Source organism: Accipiter gentilis, chromosome 34 (assembly GCF_929443795.1).
Source record: "Accipiter gentilis chromosome 34, bAccGen1.1, whole genome shotgun sequence".
In the NCBI taxonomy this organism is placed as follows: domain Eukaryota; kingdom Metazoa; phylum Chordata; class Aves; order Accipitriformes; family Accipitridae; genus Astur; species Astur gentilis.
The window spans coordinates 8,400,416-8,419,106 of NC_064913.1; the positions used below are offsets into that span (position 1 = coordinate 8,400,416).

General features: G+C 37.9%; 1 protein-coding gene across 1 annotated transcript in view; it reads left to right on the plus strand.

Moving 5' to 3' along the window:
- The window catches only part of TMTC2 (transmembrane O-mannosyltransferase targeting cadherins 2), a 257,597-nt gene that overhangs the window by 145,276 nt on the left and 93,630 nt on the right, over positions 1–18,691 (plus strand). Inside the window, exon 3 of the mRNA XM_049792348.1 lies at positions 856–1,684. Coding sequence (XP_049648305.1) covers positions 856–1,684 — 829 coding nt within the window. The remainder of the gene's footprint in view (positions 1–855; positions 1,685–18,691) is intronic.

Below are 18,691 nucleotides of genomic sequence, written 5' to 3' on the forward strand. Positions count from 1 at the left end.
GAGGGGAACCCAACAAGCAGCTCCAGCTGACAAGTGTTGAGTTATTCCATAAATAAGTGGAGGTTCTTCAAGTTGCTAGCATGATGACATGGGTAGGTGGAGGCAGCTGCATGCTTCACAATATTATTTAGATGGATATGATGATGTGAAAGGTTTTAGAGCACTTATTTAATGTGGTGTCCTTGAAGAAAGAAAACCAACATATTGTTTGGCTGTGAGATGCAAAATGAAGTGGGGCTTTCAGTAGGCAGATCCGAAGGCTCCACATAATCACTGTATGTATTAGGTAGGAGCTGGAAGACCTAAACATGGAGTGTGTGTCTGTTTTCCTCTCTTGCCTTCTTGGAAAGTTTATTTAGTTCTCAGGTGAAATACCTTAGGAAAGACTTTCATTAGGGAAAACGGAAGTGGAACATACTTTAAATCTACTTAAGGCAAACTGGTGTTTTTGTCACAGCCAGGAGCAAAGAAAGGATTTGGGAGGTTATGTAGGAACCATTGTAAGATTCCATAAATTCCTCTAAAATAAAGAGTTTTCAAAGGGTTACACAACTAAATCTTAAGCAAGGACTGACAGCCCTAAGATCTCTAAAGGCTTGACTCTGATGCAGGCTTGATACAGCTTAGATGAAAGAACCTGTTCTTTTAGTCTATGGTCAAGAGCAAACCCCAACATTCTGTGATACAATGTCAGAGACTGAGATCTATAGTGCTTCTTTCCATTACAAAAAAAAAAAAAAAAAGTTGTATCGGATATTTCTTGGTTCCTTTTGTTTATAGTTTACAGAATTAAACACCTAGCGTTGATTTATGCTGATTTTTTTTTTTATATATTTTTTTTTTTTTCCCCTCCAGAGAAAGAATTTGACCCTCTTCTTCAGCATTGGTTTATTGACCTCCTGGGGGACTGCACTGCTGGGTGTCCGCTTATACTGGATGGGCAACAAGCCCCCAAGTTTTTCCAATTCTGACAATCCAGCAGCTGACTCGGACAGTTTTCTCACACGTACGCTGACCTTCTTTTACCTGCCAACCAAGAACCTCTGGCTGTTGCTGTGCCCAGATACCCTCAGCTTTGACTGGTCTATGGATGCTGTGCCTCTTCTGAAAGCAGTCAGCGACTGGAGGAATCTACACACTGTGGCCTTCTATGCTGGACTCCTCCTCCTTGCCTACTTTAGCTTGAAGGGCTCCAGCAATGAGAGAGAATGCAATGGGAAAACTGTAATGAACGGCAAGCAGAACGCTAATGGGCATAGCTGCCACTCAGAGATGGAGTACAAGACACTGGAGGTGAAGTCAAGCTTTGCATCAAAAGAAGAGAATGGTATAAAAAAGCATGAAACGCAGAAACCACAGCTTCCTTCAACTGAGAACATTGTCATTCTGTCTCTGTCTTTGTTAATAGTGCCCTTTGTTCCTGCCACAAACCTATTTTTCTATGTTGGCTTTGTAATAGCAGAGCGTGTGCTGTATGTTCCTAGTATGGGCTTCTGCCTGCTGGTTACAGTAGGTGTCAGGGCCCTTTATGTCAAAGCCCAGAAGCGCTTTCTGAAGAACTTGGTTTTTTGCTCCACTGCTGCATTAATTGTTTTCTATGGACTCAAGACTGTTGTCAGAAATGGGGACTGGCAGAATGAGGAGATGCTGTATAGGTCAGGGATAAAAGTAAACCCTGCTAAAGGTAATTTTTACTCTCTATGGTGAATGCTTTATTTATTCCTATCTGTCTTTCCCTTTGAATTGTCTGATTTTATCAGCTATATCTAAAGAGGTTACTTTAGGAAATGTCCTTTTAAGTTGCATTAGTATGTACATTAGTAAAAAATGAGAAAAAGCAGGAATGTGTTTTGATTAGGTGTTACAGGTTTGGTATTAACATGGAGAAAATGAGACCCTAAGGTAAGAGGATAGTTTCTTCTTCATTGATCTTAGTTCTGTATTTTGGAATTAAAGATGCATTATCAGTATTACAGACCCCACCCTGGTAATTTTCCATTTGGAGTCTGGCAATCTATCATGCTCATGAAGGTTTTTCATATGTTCACCGAATGTTCTGTTCTTTATGACTAGAAAATATAAGAAATAGTAATGGACAGCATCAGGGAGATGCTGGGGTTTTTTACTTCATCTGATGCAAATAACGTCAATACTACATAATAAAAATGAGGAAATGAGGTCATATTATTCAGCTTAGGAAATGACTGTAGTTCCTCCTGCATACAAGTACTGTAAAGAGTTATTGTCAAATACTTATGCCTTCCTGTTAACGTATAAATGTCAGCTATTCGTAACATTGCCCAGCTACTTCTCTCAAAGGTTGTATCTATGCCGTAATGAAATGTGACTACAGCTAGTATAAACACATCCAAACAGGCAGTAAACCAGCTAGTTTAGGGATCAGTAACAACGTTTAGCTGTGGCTCTGTGGTTTCAGCGTATACGGCAGATCCAGCTGGGATCCTGAACTCCATGCTGCCTGGCTGTACTGCTCTTGGCACACGAGCAAGTTTATATGAGAATGTTCGAAATACCACCTGTGAGTGCAATGTAGGCATTGACTAAGCCTTCGTTATTCACAATTCATCAGAAGTGAGAGGGAATCGCTTGATTTGCTTTGCCTGTCTGTGAAAGAAAAATTTGACAGTGCTTAAACATATTGCACTTGAATTTTTCCAGTTCTCTGCTCAGAAGCCCATTATAAGATGCAAACTCATTTGCTGACAGGGGTGTGCTTCTTGGTTAGACAGTTCTATCATGCCACAGTCTAAAAGCTGTGGTAGTAAGAGGCAAATGCAGGTGTTACTGTGAGCTGATAGGGAGTGAATAATGTAGATTTGGCAGATAAGATGCCTTGCAAAGCAGCATTATAGTAGCTTGTCAATCGTCAGTCTGATTTTGTAACTCTTCTTCGTATACTTTGTTGCCCTAGGTAAAATTATTAAACTTGTTGCTGCAGTAAGTGACTTTTTTTTAAACTGTGAACAAGCACATCCCATTTATTTTACTTTTTTTTTCAAAACTAGTGGAGGAGGGCAAGAAATGAAGAGAAGTAACTGAACCGCGAGACAGCACACCAGAGTGATTAGATGATGCTGTGAGACTTACCAGTTTAGTGACGCCATAAAGCTTGCAGTAGAACTTTGACATTCCTTGGAAAGAAAAGAGTGTGTGTACACTGGATTAAACAGTTAATGTATGTTCCATTTTTGTCCTTGGTGGAGATCCCCAGATATCCCAGACTGTATTAATAGTTGTCTGCTTGCTTTGAGCCAGTTTTTGTGATTAAAAAATAATAATAATAATTCTAGTTTTGTCCAACAGTAGGATTTGCTGCAGTGTTGTCTGGAAATTAGACTACTGAGTATCATGCTCTCAGGAGACAAGGCGAGCTATTTTCATCATACACATCTCAGTATGCACAGACATGTATATATGATTGTCTGCTTTCTTGCCATATAAGTTGACATTAAGTTTCTTGTAAGATATGCGAAAGCAAAGACAGCATGTCAGCGTGGTGATATAGACATGACTGAGCTGACTGTAAATCTCTTTAAAGTATCCTGTTAAACTTCTACTGAATATTTACTAGCCCACACACATTGTAACAAGGCTGGGTATCAGAAACTCCCAGCTAAAGCGACCTGTCACCCAACTCTATTCATTATTGTGAATACTTCCTAGCTTATCCCTGGCTTTGACTATGCTAATTTTATTTTCTATTTCTCATACAATCAGGCAAGCCTGACTGGACTAGACTGGCTGCCAGTCCCGCCAAAGCATTAGGAGATCAACAATTCAAACTACTCTTCGGTAATTAAATGAGGTTGACGTAGGAAAAACAATTTATTTTTGTTTGCCTCTTTTTTTTAGTTTTATGAATGCTAGTGATAAATAGGCTATTCAGACAGCAAGATAATGGAGTGCTCAGTCAAACGGTAGAGTGGAGAAGCATTTTCCTTCCTTTTAGGCTGCTAAGAAGAGGCTGCCACTCCTCATTTCTCTGTTTTCCTCAACTTGCAGCCGTTTCTCCTCATGAGCATTTTCTTACTTCTGATCATTTTTGAGCGGCAGGTTCATTTTCCTTGATGGTTCTGCTTTTCCTCTCTTCTCCTGCAAACAGCTTCTGAAAAAGAACTTCTTCTGTCCTAGGCTAAAAAGCAAAGAAGGATCTCTTCAAAAACTCCCCGTGTGGGAACTGATGAAGAAGTAGAAATCTGTGAAGACCAGCTTTGCTAAAGCAAGGAGCCGAGTGTTTTGTTCCAGCTCCATCTGTATTCTGGCCTAGCAGGATGAAAGCCACTCTGTGGCTGGATGCTGTGCGACAACATTGAGCTGATGTGCTCTACTAATAAGGTCATCTGAGAGGCAAGCTATTAGCACAGGTGCATTTGTGTACTAATGTAGCTGAACGGCTTCAGAAATGGAATTGTCTCACATGGTGATGGTTTATAATCAGGTCCTCTGCGTTGTAGGACGTGTAAGAATATAATCTCCCCTGCTGCTGTGGGACTTTCAGGCAAACTTGTTCAGCGGCCGCTCCATCTGCAGTCCTCAGTGAAGACGTGGGCGATAAGCACCTCGCCAGCATTTTCTTCTGGCCCCTTCACGGGCTCCTTGCAGGCAGTGCAGGCAGAGAAGTAGTGTTCTGCCTCAGGTGAGAAAGCCCCTACCCCGCAGGCAGCCACAGCCTTTCTGCAATTTACATTTCTCTAGACTATTCTTGTCAATCACTGACAAAGCGGAAAAAATATTCCAAAGCACCGTGCGTGGCTTGTCTCTGAAAAAACCCCCAAAATACCTCGCGGGAAAGTCAAGTGAGTAGAAGGTGGTGATGCCGCCTCCGAGCCACCGTGCACGTGCCAGCTCTCCTGGCCGTGGCTGGTGGAATTGTAATGAGGACTTGGGATGCCTTAGCTGCATCTGTTACCGGGCTGCTTCTTCTGCTGTTTTGGTTGTGACTAGTATTTCAGATATCTTTACAGTGATCTGAGCGTTGCCTCGTTACAGTTTGTCAGTACTTGAGGGAAAAATAGGCAAGATTGATTAATGTAGTTTCTAGATCCTGAAGTGGCTGTATACATGTTTTGACACTAGGGAGGGAAAGGCGCAAGTGTTTCTCTGTGCTGCCTTCAATGTAACGAGCAGCCCAACTGACATTAAACAGCTCACGTTATTTGAGTGTTCTTTTATAGCAAAGGAAGCCTCCCAAAATGTAAAAACAAACAAAAAAGTTAAAAATAGGTGGTAGCTGTTGCGTCTTTTTCAATTAGACTGAGAGTCATTCTGTGGTGATGATTACCTCATGTTTAATATAAGATTATAATGACACACAAAATTGTTCTCATTATGCCTTGTTATCTCTAGTTTTCTCTGTAGTACCAAAAGTAAGCTTCAAAAAGCATAATCTTTTTCCTGCAGGCCATTTTGTACCTTGCAGTCCACATCTGAACATCAAAGATCATTATGCTATATTTGCTGTACTGATGCAGACACTGATTAAAGAAGTAGAAAATAACAGGCTTAGACTGTTAGACTGCTGCAGAGGTATTAGCTGCTTGGTCATAATTACTGATGAAATTTTAGTCTGGTGTTTGCTGTGACATTTGTATGTAAGCTTTGAAGATCCTTGCTGGAAATAGTTGACCTGCTACACCAAGTGGGTGCTTAACTTTAACCATGCATTCAAGTCTTGCTAAATTAATATATGTAGCTACTGTTTTTGTAATGGAATGTACAGCAAGAAACAGATACTAGGCTGCTTCCAAAAGCAGCCAAAATTACCACATTATTGTGGCACTACACCTGGTCTGATAAGCCCTGTCTCACATGTGGCACTGACTTAAGCTGGCCTTACAGCTCTTGGCTTCAGAACCCGTTCTGCACGTTGCTCAGATGTTTGTCCCTGTTCCATCATGTGTTAGTGTTAATGAAATGTCGTATGTTCACATCTTGGGCAGGTCAGTGGGACTTGAATACGTGCTTCAGTCCTTTCCTGAATCAGTGCTGCAGGGATTAAACAAAACAAAACAAAACTCCTTAATATCTATTACGTGAAGACAAAGTTGTGGTGAGAGGGTTGAGTTTTGTGGTTCAAATAAACTCTACTATTGGAGTCAAATTGCTTAGATGTTCCCGAGAGGTGATTGACACAAAGACTAAAAAAGAAAAATAATTTTCTTGCGCAATCATTCAGATCATCTGTGTTTTAAAGTTAGTATTACCCCTTATAGTCCTACTTTGAGTTAAAAATCCTGTTCTTAGCATCTTGCTTCTCACATCAATTACCCTGGTGTTCTCAGTGGGCAGCAATAAGATATGGTGTTGACAGAGAATATGGAAGTTGTTTCATACTACTATAGAAAGTCACTTTCCTTCTGTCTTTGCACTCATCCTCCTACTCTCTGTTCTTATGAGTGTGAATCATTCAGTTTTGCTTAATGTTTTCAGAAGATATTCTAATACTGAAATACTCTTCTGGACCACAATGTTCTGTTTTCCTGTCCTACTTTTCTCTTTTGTTCCCTTTGCAACAGGGTTGTGAGACCTTCCTGCCTCGTTCTGCTATATTTGTGCCTGTAGAAGATTTAAAGAACTTCCTTTGCTTTTTTGGCATCTTTGGCATTGCACTCAGCCTTGATCATTTTTTTTTCCCCAGAACTTCATGGATAATTACCTTTCTTTTTCTTTATTTCTTTTTTTCTTTTCCTCTCCCTTATATCAGTTTAGCATAGGATTGGTAAGGACTGCTTCTTTATGCACATGTGAAGTCAAGATACGAATATGAAGTTCACACTGTGAAGCATCTTAGTTGAACAACAATGTATGGAGTAGCTGTATGCTCATCTGAGCAGTCATTAAAAAGTAGCAATTGCATTTTTCTTTCTTTAATCTCATCTGTGTAGCATAATACTTGTCTTTTGGTCTGAACAGCAAAAAATATACTCTTTGTTTTTAATATTTTTTAAAACACCAAATTTCATTTTGTTATACATGTTGAATAGTTTGTAGTGTTAATTTCCTCTTTATTTTACCATTACTAATGCAGCAAGCAAATGTATTTGCTCTACAAACTGTTTTAAGTGTTAATGTAGGGGGGAAAAAAAGAACCACGTGAGTTGTTTTGTTCCATTTACATAAATTTCTTATTGTTAAAAAGGCACCCAAATTTATTCTTACCCAAGATTTGCGCCTCCGATTGAAAAACAAGAAAAAAATAATCCATGCCTGTCATTGTAAAGACTCGATGCTCTAGTTCTGTGCACTTGGGTAGAAGTAAATACTAGAAGCTGTTTCCATCTGATTTGACAGCTTGCTGCTGTTATCCTTATCTACTCTTGGAAAATGATTTCTTGCTAACAGTAGCTGTCAGTAAGAGGTCCCTTCTTCAGCAGACAATGAAAATACCAACTCACAGTGCAGCGAGGAAAAGCAGTTATAATACCTTGTAGTAAACTAGGTAAAGAAGCCATATTTCCCTCAAACAAAAAGGATGCAATAAACCAGTATTTTCCATGATTATTAATATTTTTGTATCACTAGCGATGACTGGAGACAAAAGGAGAAGAAATATTTTAAGGTATGCCATTCTTTGAATATCTTATTATTAAGAGCTTACATTATGCTGGCAAGAAGCTGGGCTCTCTTGTAATACCTTTAGAGCTTTGTTTTCAAAAGCTATTGCTCTGGCACACAACTTGTTGTTCACCACACTTTTTTTAATGCCTCCTAAATAGAGTAGCATGTATTTTAACAAACACCACATTGGGTATTTAAAAATACTTTGAGCATTTGGGATTGCATTTCAATGTTTTGGTGCATATATTCTTTTTTTATATGCAACTTGGCAGTAAAACTGCAACTCGTCTTTAGGCCAATAGCCCAAAATATCACTCTGCACAGTAATTATTTCTTCTCCTTTGGTTCATTTCACTTCAATAATAATAAAATCACTCTAAAAGTGGTAAAGATCTGACTCAAATAACAATGCAGTGAATGGAAAATGCTGTTTTTGAAAAACAACGCTTAAGAGAGAAAGTAATTTCAGTGCACCGGTTGCCATAAACAAGCAGATTTTAAAAGTATAAAACCTGCTAATAATTATGCATAAAAGTTTTGCATATTATCACTGTTAAGAAATATCAGTGACATGAGCATAGCATCTAGAATTAGGTATTCATGAGTTTGTTTGAGTTTTGCTAATGAGCTTTTCTGTAGCCTTTGAACAAGCCAATTTAATCTCAATTTTTCCCTCTGGAACGGAACTCGTGCTACCTATTTTCATTAGACATTGGATCATTTTTTTCTAATTTTGGTGATTCATTATTGTATTAAAACCTCTCCACATTTATGATAGTTTAATAACCCTACTAAGCTAATTGCTAAAAAAATCAGGATACACAGTCATTATGGTGGTTCTTGGCATGCTTTTTAGTCAACTTTTTTAGAAGTAATTGTCAGAGAAACATAGCACCAACTAATTGTCAATTTTCCCAACACCTTCACGAGAACTTTCCGGTGCTTAATCTTTCGACTAAATGTTGCATGGATGTTTTCTTTGACTTCTATTTTTATTTTCAATTTTGGTCAGAAATTTAAGTTTGGCTATTTTTTTAAGAAGAAATTACTGTAAAGGTAGTATACCTTCTGTCAGTGTTGTAAAACGTTTCCAACCAGCAGTAATAACCCTTATAACAGCTACTGTATGGGGAAATGCACTCGATAGTGAAATGATCTTATATAAGTAAAAAACCCAAAGGTTATAATTATATATTAAAAAACATAATTAGTAATATATTAAGTTATATTATATAAGTAATATAAAAGACCTAAGTCTGTTATTGCCGCATATAAATTATGTAGGCTATACCATGATAAATTTGGTGTCTTTGTTCATAACAAAAATGGCAGAATTTGAAGGATAAATGTTGTACAGGATGCTTCAGAGTTCTTGAAATAAATAGGAAATACTTTTTCTATCTGCCACTCATAACAGCTCTAAAAGAGAAAGCTCAACTAGTAAGTGAACTGCATAGAATTGTTTGAAAGTTAAATACAAAGACTACTCTCTGAAAATAGTGTAGGGCTCTCCAAATGGGTGGTACTGCTGCCCTGGATGATTAGAAGGCGTAGAAGGAATGGCCATTAGCAAATTGTTTGGGAAAGAGCAAATTGTTTGGGAAAGAGCCGTAGTTATCTAGAGCATTTGAGCATGCCACAGGCAGCCCAGCCTCAGCACTACAGTCTGATTATGTTAAATATGGTGGAGAGCTGAAAGAAAGTGGTTTACACTTCAGTTCAAAGTCTGAATGTATTCTCCACTGACAGTGTTCTCTCTTTCAGTTCTTCGGTAGTGCTGTAATTTCCTCTGAAACGCTGGTCACTGTGGGATGTCTGCTTCTCCTTCAGCAGGATACCAGAAAGCCCGATATTCTTCCTTTATACATACAGAGGACTAGAAACAAGGATACTGATTTTTTTTTTTCTTGAGTGTAGTCCAACAGCATCTCTAATCCGTGAATCCTAAATAGCAGGGGGATAGGAAGAGAATCTGTTATTAACTACTAGCTACACTTTTTTCCCCCTTTGCATATACTAACAATTTAAAGAAATAAACAATTTTGAGACATGGACTCTATTAATCTGTTTTGAGACATGGACTCATCAGACTGTTATTTCTTCCCCTGTCATCCCCGAGGTGCTCTGCAAAATCATTCAACAAACTCATCTGTGCTAAAAACTACAGTGCAAAAAACCCACCCCTGGTGAAGGAGGGATTAGCTCTGGCAAGATTTTTTTTTTTTTTTTTTTTTTTTTTTTTTTGGTAGCATATCAAGTGAAGTGGATTACGTTTGGTATTTTCTTTGCCAGAAAATGATAGATTTTATTTTCCAGTTTGATTAAAAGTCAGGCCTTCAGTCCATATTCGTGTGTTCTATGGAACTAGCCCGTTTTTTTGGAAGAAAAGAGTGACTATTAATTAGAGGAAATGAGATTATCCAGGTTGGTTCTCAAGCTAAGCATGTTTGTTTAAATGCATTAGATAGTCATCCAATTGTTTCACTATTTTACCTTTTTTTCAAAATATGTCAACCGTGAAAAATTTTTCTTTACATAATGATTTTCACAATGGGTTACATGTCTTCATTTTCCTATCTGTAATAGATTTCATACTGGTATACACAGAGATCCCATTACGCAAATCTGGTAGAGAAACTAAACTTTCATGTGGACAGGGCAGTAATTTACACACATGCCTCTTTATACCTCTTCTGGCAGTGTAAAATCCCAGTGTAGATAGATAAATACAAATATTTCCAATACCCTTCCTTTGTAACAGGGAGTTTTATTAACACTTAAGCTTGGGCTGTCATCATCGCCATTCCTCATGCGTGCAAAAATTAAATGATGGCTGATGCAATTATAGTATGTCCAAAAGGCTTGCATATAGTTTTGTTTTAAATTACCGAAAAGATCACAAAATAGAGGGACTGAGTGCTCAATGTCATTTCCTTCTCTTTGCTTGGATGCTCTAGCATGCTGAACTTTTCTTTCAGTTCTTAAAACAGAGAAGGTATTTGGAATATGGACTATTAAAGATGCTAGTTAAAAATTGTAGTGCCTTTAATTAGTTTTGCTACTGGCAAAAAATGAAGGAGGTCATTTTATGACCGACCTGCCTCCTCTATTTCCATACCGGCGTGGATATGTATTGGCTGGCAAAGCTTCACAGGCCCTGTCTTGCCTTAAGTGATTTAAAACAAAGCAAACAAAACCATACAACTTGAAGCGTCAGGAAAAGCCTAATTCCTGGATAGGCACTAATTTGCCTTTTCCAAGACTGACATGTGTCATTTGAGCACTCTGACGATTCTGTTGGTTTGACAAACCCCAGCGCTGCTTTCCTCCCCGCTGGGGCTCCTCTGGCACATCTGCAGGACACTGTCCTCTCTGTTCCCCTTTCCTGGAAAGGAGCCAACACGATCCACCTACGGTTAGCTTTGCAGACCGGGGCTGTCATTTCAGCCACTTAAGTGCACCCTTCCGTTTCTGCAGGAGGCTGGCTTACAGTTCACCACTCGGGACGTAAGTGATCATTTTGAAGCGTATCATAGAGAATTTTTTTAGAGCCATGCCTGCTGTTTAAAAAGTTACGTGATTTGACAGATTTAGTACATGGTCACCTCCTTGCCTGAGTCAGTTTAGTGTCCCGAAGAGTTCCTCAGGGTTAATCCTGAGGTTTTTAGGGTGCCCAGAGTTCTCCTTCTCTTCCACTTGTATTTTTCTGCTCCTTTGGCCTCCTCTTGCTTTCTTGCCTGATTTGAGTCCATCGCCTCTACAAACCACAATTACTTATATCACGAGAGTTTCAGGTCAGCACTGTTCACTGCTTTCCTCCTGACTCATGTGAAGTTTCATGATATGGGAATTTTATGGCAGTAATGGCTTACGGTGTTCACACTTGCAGTGCACACATAGCAAATGAAACTGTGCAAACAAAGGTGTGATTGGGCTCTGCTGGGAAGAGAACAGTGACTAGATTAGATGTTAAAGCTACTATGATCTGCCTTTAATCTCTCTCTTTTTTTTTTTTTTTTTTTTCCTAACCTGTATCTGTTTATTTATGTGATTCATACCATAGCTCTCCCAAAAATCATTTTAACATGAGGGACGGGGTGGTAGAACTGAACAGGCTGAAGGGTGGTAGGTACAGGAATTCCTTAAAATGGTAATTCCACCAGAGCCACTGTGTCATGAAACACTGCCCTGAAGTAACTCTGGCAGTTATCCTCTCAGACAGCGGGATTTCCGTTGAAATAAAACATAATCTATGGTTATCAGTCTTTTGTTATTACCTTTCTGCCAGATGAAGAGCTAGTTCCTGATGCGCTGGGGTGTGCCAGCACAGCTCGGAAGGTAGAAAACTGTTGCATTGTCAACAAGTCCGTGATCTTGCAGTAGTTTGGCTTAATCAGAATATCATCATTAGAGTTGCAACATTAAACAAAACTGAATTGTACAAAGATTGGGAGATGGGAGGACATATCCAGAACAATGTGTGTGCGTGGTGTTGTGTGTGTTTGTTTATTTATAAAGACCACCTACAAAGTTGCAGTGAGGTTATGATTGCTGGTTTGAATCTTTTTAGAGGTTCTGCAGTATGAGCACTGGCTTCATGGGCTGAATCTGGTCTGTTGACTAATACCAGGTGAGGGCTATGCTGTTAAGAGTTTTTATAATGTTAACCTGAAAATATTTTACATTGTGATAGATAACTAAAACCAGTAAGGAAGTGATATTTGATCCCGTGACACCTCAAATGAAGGTTCTGGTGAGAATTTCTTCATACACTAGTCTGTCACATGTAATGAATCAGGGTGTGTAGGAGAAGTAGGAGTATGTGAGTATATCTGTCATTTTTCTTTGATGGCTCTGCGTGCTCTCTATTATCGTGGGTGCTCAGTAAAGAATCTTAATGTGATATTTATTATTCAGCCAGATTGTGGGCCCCTCACACACTTGAGATTAGGTTCATTAAAGATAATTGGATTACCAAAACCTGCAAGTACGTCCTAGGCAGAACGAGGAGTCTGTACTGTAGACTAAAGAGTAAATGGTGAAGCCTGAGAATGCTTTACCAGCTGCTCAGTCTCATCCCTCAGGTTCACTGAGCTGACAGTGCCACTGTGTTATTCTTGAGGAGGAAAAGTTAATTTTCTGTATCATAGCAAGTGGAGCAGGTATATCAGGCAGCGATGCTGAGCATAGCAGAGAGTGTCATGAATTCATATCCATTTGCATCAGGGTTTCAAAACTAAGAAACAAAACTGAAGCACTGCCTGCCAAAAGTCAGTTGGTTCAGTACCCATGCTGACATGGTGTTGGATAGGTTTCAGAGCTCTGCATAGTTTTCAGTTATGTTTTTCTTTCACCTGCTGTCATTCCAAAAGCCCTGGAATTGATCAGCAAACGAAGTGTTGAACAAACGGTATAAATAACACTCTTAATAGAAGGAAGAATAATATATAAAAGTTAGGAGGTGGTAAATCTCTAATACAGTCTGTCTCAACATTACCAAATACCCACTGATATATAAAAAAAATCAATATATAAAGTAGATTAAACTCATAAATTATGGGTGTATAGAAACCATTTATCCCTTTAGGAAACAAGAAACCGGGCAGTTTTGCTGTTGAGTTAGCAAAATGAGGTAACTTGATCAAAATGTATCTAATAAAAAGTGAAGTTTTTCGAGGAAAATTATTGCAAATGATATGAATGAATTTATGACATATTTGGAAAAAAAGTCATTTTTTCTTTGGAATAATAGGAAAAATATAAATACCTTGTACAAACCATAATGCAGAACTTATGCAAAACCCGTTCCACTTTCAAAATAGCAACCTTTAGCATTTACGTGAACTTTTCTATTCTTGAACAACTTAACAAACATGATCTAATTAATCTTCTGAAGATCTTTGTGAGAGATAGTGGGTCTGTGTTGTAGAAAAGCTATTTAAAATGTTGAGCTCTCTTCATTGCCTTTTTTTATGCGTGCAACTGATCTTTCAGAATTTTTATTGGGGAAACCTATCATGCCTCCGTTTGTGAAACTCTTTCACCCTCTAGAACAAAGTGATTGCCTGATGAAATGTGAATGCTAAAGACTGGAGAAGCACTCTGCTTTATCAAGTAGTACCCTTGAAAGGAAAATGTTGTAAGCTGCTGATGAATCTAACCTTTCGACAAGGGGGAAAAGGTGTTGTTCTTTATAGCTATGGTTGTAACCTTTCAAATGTGAATGATATAATTAGTGCTATGCTCTTTCTTCATGTGTTACCCAACAAAGGTAATATGGAATATTTGGTTATTGGAAACGTGTTGACCTCTGTTGCAAATCTCAGCCTTTTTTTTTTTTTCCAGTAGGGTGAATTTTCCATTTACAAACATTGGTCTTAATGTTTCAACTTATTTCTCATGAAGTAGACCATACTCAGAAGTCCTCAAAAGACTCAAAGGAATGTCAGATTTTACAGCTTTTTTTTTTGTTTGTTTTTGGTTTTTTTTTGTTGTTGTTGTAATTTTTATTTTAACCAAACGCAAGCTTTGTCTGCTCCCAAATGTGTTTTAGGAAGGATGACCCTTTAACAGAAGTCAAGAACATAGATAAAAATATAAAAGCATACACAATTATCAATGTTCCCACAATGTTTAAACTGTAACTAACTTATTTTTCTTGGCCCTCGTTTTGTGAGAATACTAATTATATGGGGAAATGTTCCTTACATCTCTCTTCTGTATTGCAAAACCACTTCTTTGTCTCTTCTTCCTTTACTTCATTCCACCAGAGGTTATCATGCATTTATGTTCTGTTAGCGTCTAGCTGCGTTGTTATAGTAGGCATTGTGCAAAGCCATAGTGAGATGCACTCCTTGGCAGAAAAAACTTGCAATTAATGGATGAGTAACAAATGCCAAGAATCCAAATAGAAAGGCATCAGGAGATGAAACCTCCTAAACAACAGATCTGAAGAACAGACCAGCGACAGAGCTGGGAACAGCATATACCTCTTTTAATTCCCAGTTTAGCACCTGTACTTTCAGCAGGAGGGAGCTGAATCTGATGACAGGAATGTGTCTGTTTTAAAGATATAAACTTGAAGAACATAAGAAAAAGAAATTTTTTTTCTATGCAAGCCACATACTAGATTAAGTTTATTTTTACTGTGGCACCCTCTGCAGTAAGCGTTGTTTCACAAAATTCTCTGATTTTTGAATAGTCTGTAACCTTAGCAGTGGTCCAGTGCTCTATGTAGGGCAGTACATGGCATTCAGCTCTTAATGTGGAGCTTCAAATAGGTGGTAAAATGAACAATTTGGTTCTGATCTAGAATAAATCTAAATATTCTGCTCTAGAAATATTCAGTGTAGGTGCTAAGAATGAATAGAAAAACATACTTAGTGAAAGTTCCAAGAATATTCTATATTCTGTTTGCTCCCCTTTTCCATAGAGCTGAGAGATTCACAACATGCTGCTGCGCTTGACTCTGCCTACGTTGTGGTGATACGGCCACAGGGTGAGGTGGCACTGTGAATGCTTGTAATTCATGACTTTCATATTGACAGCTGTAAAGTAGTAATTTATAGTGCAAAATGAAAAAGTGTTAAGAACAGATGGTAAAAAGGAGAAGAAGAAAAAAAAAAAAGTCCTAAAATGGAAACCTGGATTGTCATGCTCCAGGAATTAAGTCCACATAAAAGTTAATAGCAAAAGAGAAGAGGTTATTTCTTTTTGGTTTTGGTTTTATATTATGCCCAAATTTTAGAAGTTAATTTAGCGTTCATCAAACCTTTTATGGTGACAGCCCCATAGAAATTGACACCTTTTAATACACACAGTGTGCTCAAGGCCAAAGGCATCTTCCCCATGCTATTTTTGTCACTATATCAGAAGCATCACCTGGAAAGTAGTAAAAACTCCTAGTTTTCCATAAAGTTATTTTCGTTCTTTCAGATTTGACTTCATTACACTGGTAACAACTTAAGTAACTAATTTCAGAAAAAAAAAAAACCACTTAAAATAAATTATACTGTAACGTAAATTCTTGGAAAATATCACAACATTTCAAAATGGAAATTGTAATTAGTACTGTTTCTTACTTGTAAAGTTTTAAATTTTGTCATACTGTTCTAACCTGTTTCCCTCTGATTTTCTTACTCAACAAGTTTGTAATGAAGGAAAACATAGAACTTTGCACCAACCGTAATGCAAATTTCAAATATTGATGCTCTGACCAAGAGGAGATTATTAGTGTGCTGTACTGAAGAACTGATTTATATAAAATGTGCATATATTACTTTTAATTGGCTTGTAAGCCTTGGAAGGGAAGGGAAGCAAAGGGAAAATCCTTTTGGACAGTATTAGAAACAGAAGAAAGTGTGTACAAAAGGAAAATTAGAATTCTCATTCTTCAGTTATCATCGAAATAAATGTCTTACCATTAGGCTAGGAATTTCAACAAGTTTTGAGAAGGCTGCTTCTTTGGAGCTTTACGGCATCTGTTGGGCCCACATGCTTAATCATCTTTGATGAGTTTTGAAATTTAATGTTTACAAAGTAAACAGGCGAGCAGAAATAACTTTTTCATGAAGTTCAAGTACTGATCGTTTAGGTGTAAAGTAGTAGGGGAATATGGAAGAGCTGCACTATTTATCAGCCTGATGAGGGTTTTGATACCAATCAGCATTACTTCCACAAAGTAAAAGTAAAAACACCTCTAAAGTGTTGATAATTCTGTTGATAATCACCATAGTTCTTTTTCCACTCCATTTTTGGCAGGGGTACAATGATATCTCCCTCCTCCCATTTTTTTATTTGGAGGGAGAAGAAATAAAAAATAGTCTTCAAAAGCCTGTAAGATAAAAGCCTGTTCTATTCAACAAACAAAATGACCTTTAGGAGATAGACTCAAAGATACTTTCTCCTACAATCTTTTCACGTAGTTTGGAATTGCAGAATATTTTCAAAATTGCACATCTTTGCTCTTTAAATTGTTATGTTCTTGGCCATACTTCCCTCTCTTGTCCTTTGCCCTATGTGTGAGTGTCCCGGTTTGGGCTGGGATAGAGTTAATTTTCTTCTTAGGAGCTGGTACAGTGTGTTTTGGATTTAGTGTGAGAATAATGCTGATAACACGCGCACGTTTTAGTTGTTGCTAAGTAGAGCTTATCCTAAGTTCGGGATTTTTCAGTTTCCCGTGCTCTGCCAGCGAGCAGGTGTACAAGAAGCTGGGAGGGAGCACGGCCAGGACAGCTGACCCCAACGAGCCAAAGGGATATTCCAGACCATGGAATGTCATCCTCACTATGTGAACTGGGGGGAGTTGGCTGGGAGGGGCGGATCGCTGCTCGGGCATCGGTCAGCGGGTGGTGAGCGATTGCATCGTGCGTCACTGGTCTTTTCTTGGTTTGGCTTTTTTAAAAATTATTTTATGATATTCCTTGTCATTATTATTATTACTACTACTACATTTTGTTTTACTTTAGTCATTAAATAGTTCTTATCTCAACCCGTGAGTTTTATTTTTTTTTCTGATTCTCCTCCCCATCCCATGTGGGGGGGAGTGAGCGAACAGCTGCGTGGTGCCTAGTTGCTGGCTGGGCTTAAACCACTGCAGGGAGGTAGGCTTTCTTCCCAAAAGGGAAGACAGAGATCATTACTACTTAGAATTAACAAAAAAAGGCAAATGCTGTTTCTCTACTGAAATTGAACATTAAGGGAATTTATGAACTTTTTTTTAATGTTGAAGCAGGACAGATTTTTTTTTTTTTAATTACTTATCCTGTCCCCCTCTGTGATGGGATCATGCAAATATTTACATTGCTAAAGAAATTGTTACTGCTCTGAAATGGGTTATTTGTTCAAATATCAGATTCAGATCTTGTCCTGTGCTAGTGTTTTTTTTACAATCAAGGATTCAGTTTCTGAATTCCTGCTGTATTGAGATTCTTGTGTGAGTGTCCTTTATCATAAATGTTGCCCAGGAGCATCTTTTTCACGGCTGTTACATGGGAGCATAAATGCAATTGTGATAATAGAGAACAACAGACCTCTTGCAGAACTTCCAAAACCCAGATGTCATTGCAATAAAAAAAAAAAAATCAAAGGCTTTTTTTTCTGGACCACCATCTCTTCATCCCTGAACTCTGTTTATGAAAAAATAGGTAATTGATATGCATTCACTTCTTTTTCATAGGTTAGTCAGGAGAAATGCAGTAGGATTGTAAAGAGAGGAAATGCAACCTGGAACTGCTGTTATTCTTTTCACAAGCTAAAGAATAGTAAATAATGCACAAATATCTGTAAAGTTCCATAGAAGTTTTCTTGGCTGGATGTGCATTTTTCTGTGAACTAAAGTTGTTAGTTTGGAACTGCTGACAAGTTGATTACAGATGACTTGACTGTTCCCTAAATACTTCAGTCTTCATTCAAGTAGTTTGTTTCACTCAAGTAGTAATCTAGTTTGTGTTTTTTAATGCGTTCGTCGATTTTTGTTTTAACTTTTATTTTGTGAATAAGTCTGATAGTTTGAGAACATCACAAAACTACTCTGAGTATTACAAAACTTTAGTAACTTGTTGATGTGAATTGTGAATGTCGTGTATCAATTTTTTTAACTTTGAGTCCTACATTATATTTCATCAGTTTTTAAGTATGTTTGTTCCTAGTAAGTTTACAAAAGGGAGCGTTTGCCCCCTGGCATAACATGCTGGGAAAGACAGCATTTTCCTTTTCTTTTCTATATTATTTTTAAAAGTTTACCAGGTTGTATTTCAGTAATTTAATAGGGTATTTTAGTTGGATTTTTTTCCTCTCCATGTTTCAGCAGGTGGTTTGACAGCAGATAGGTTAATAGGTTATGAGTTTCCAAATAGATGCTATTATTGTCTCATTGTTCATGGATTATATAAGGGTGATGGGTAGGAAGGAGAATCCTCCCTTAATACTTGGGGTTATCTTTGTTAATGATTTGTGATTTTTTTTTTTTTTTTTAAGCAAACTATTGTATCAAGTAATCAACATATATGCTTTTACAATACCTGAGTCCTTTTCTGTGAAACTTTACTTCGTTGCTTTGTTATTTCCATTTCATTGAATAGCACAGCATGATCTTTGATTCAGTAGAAGAGAG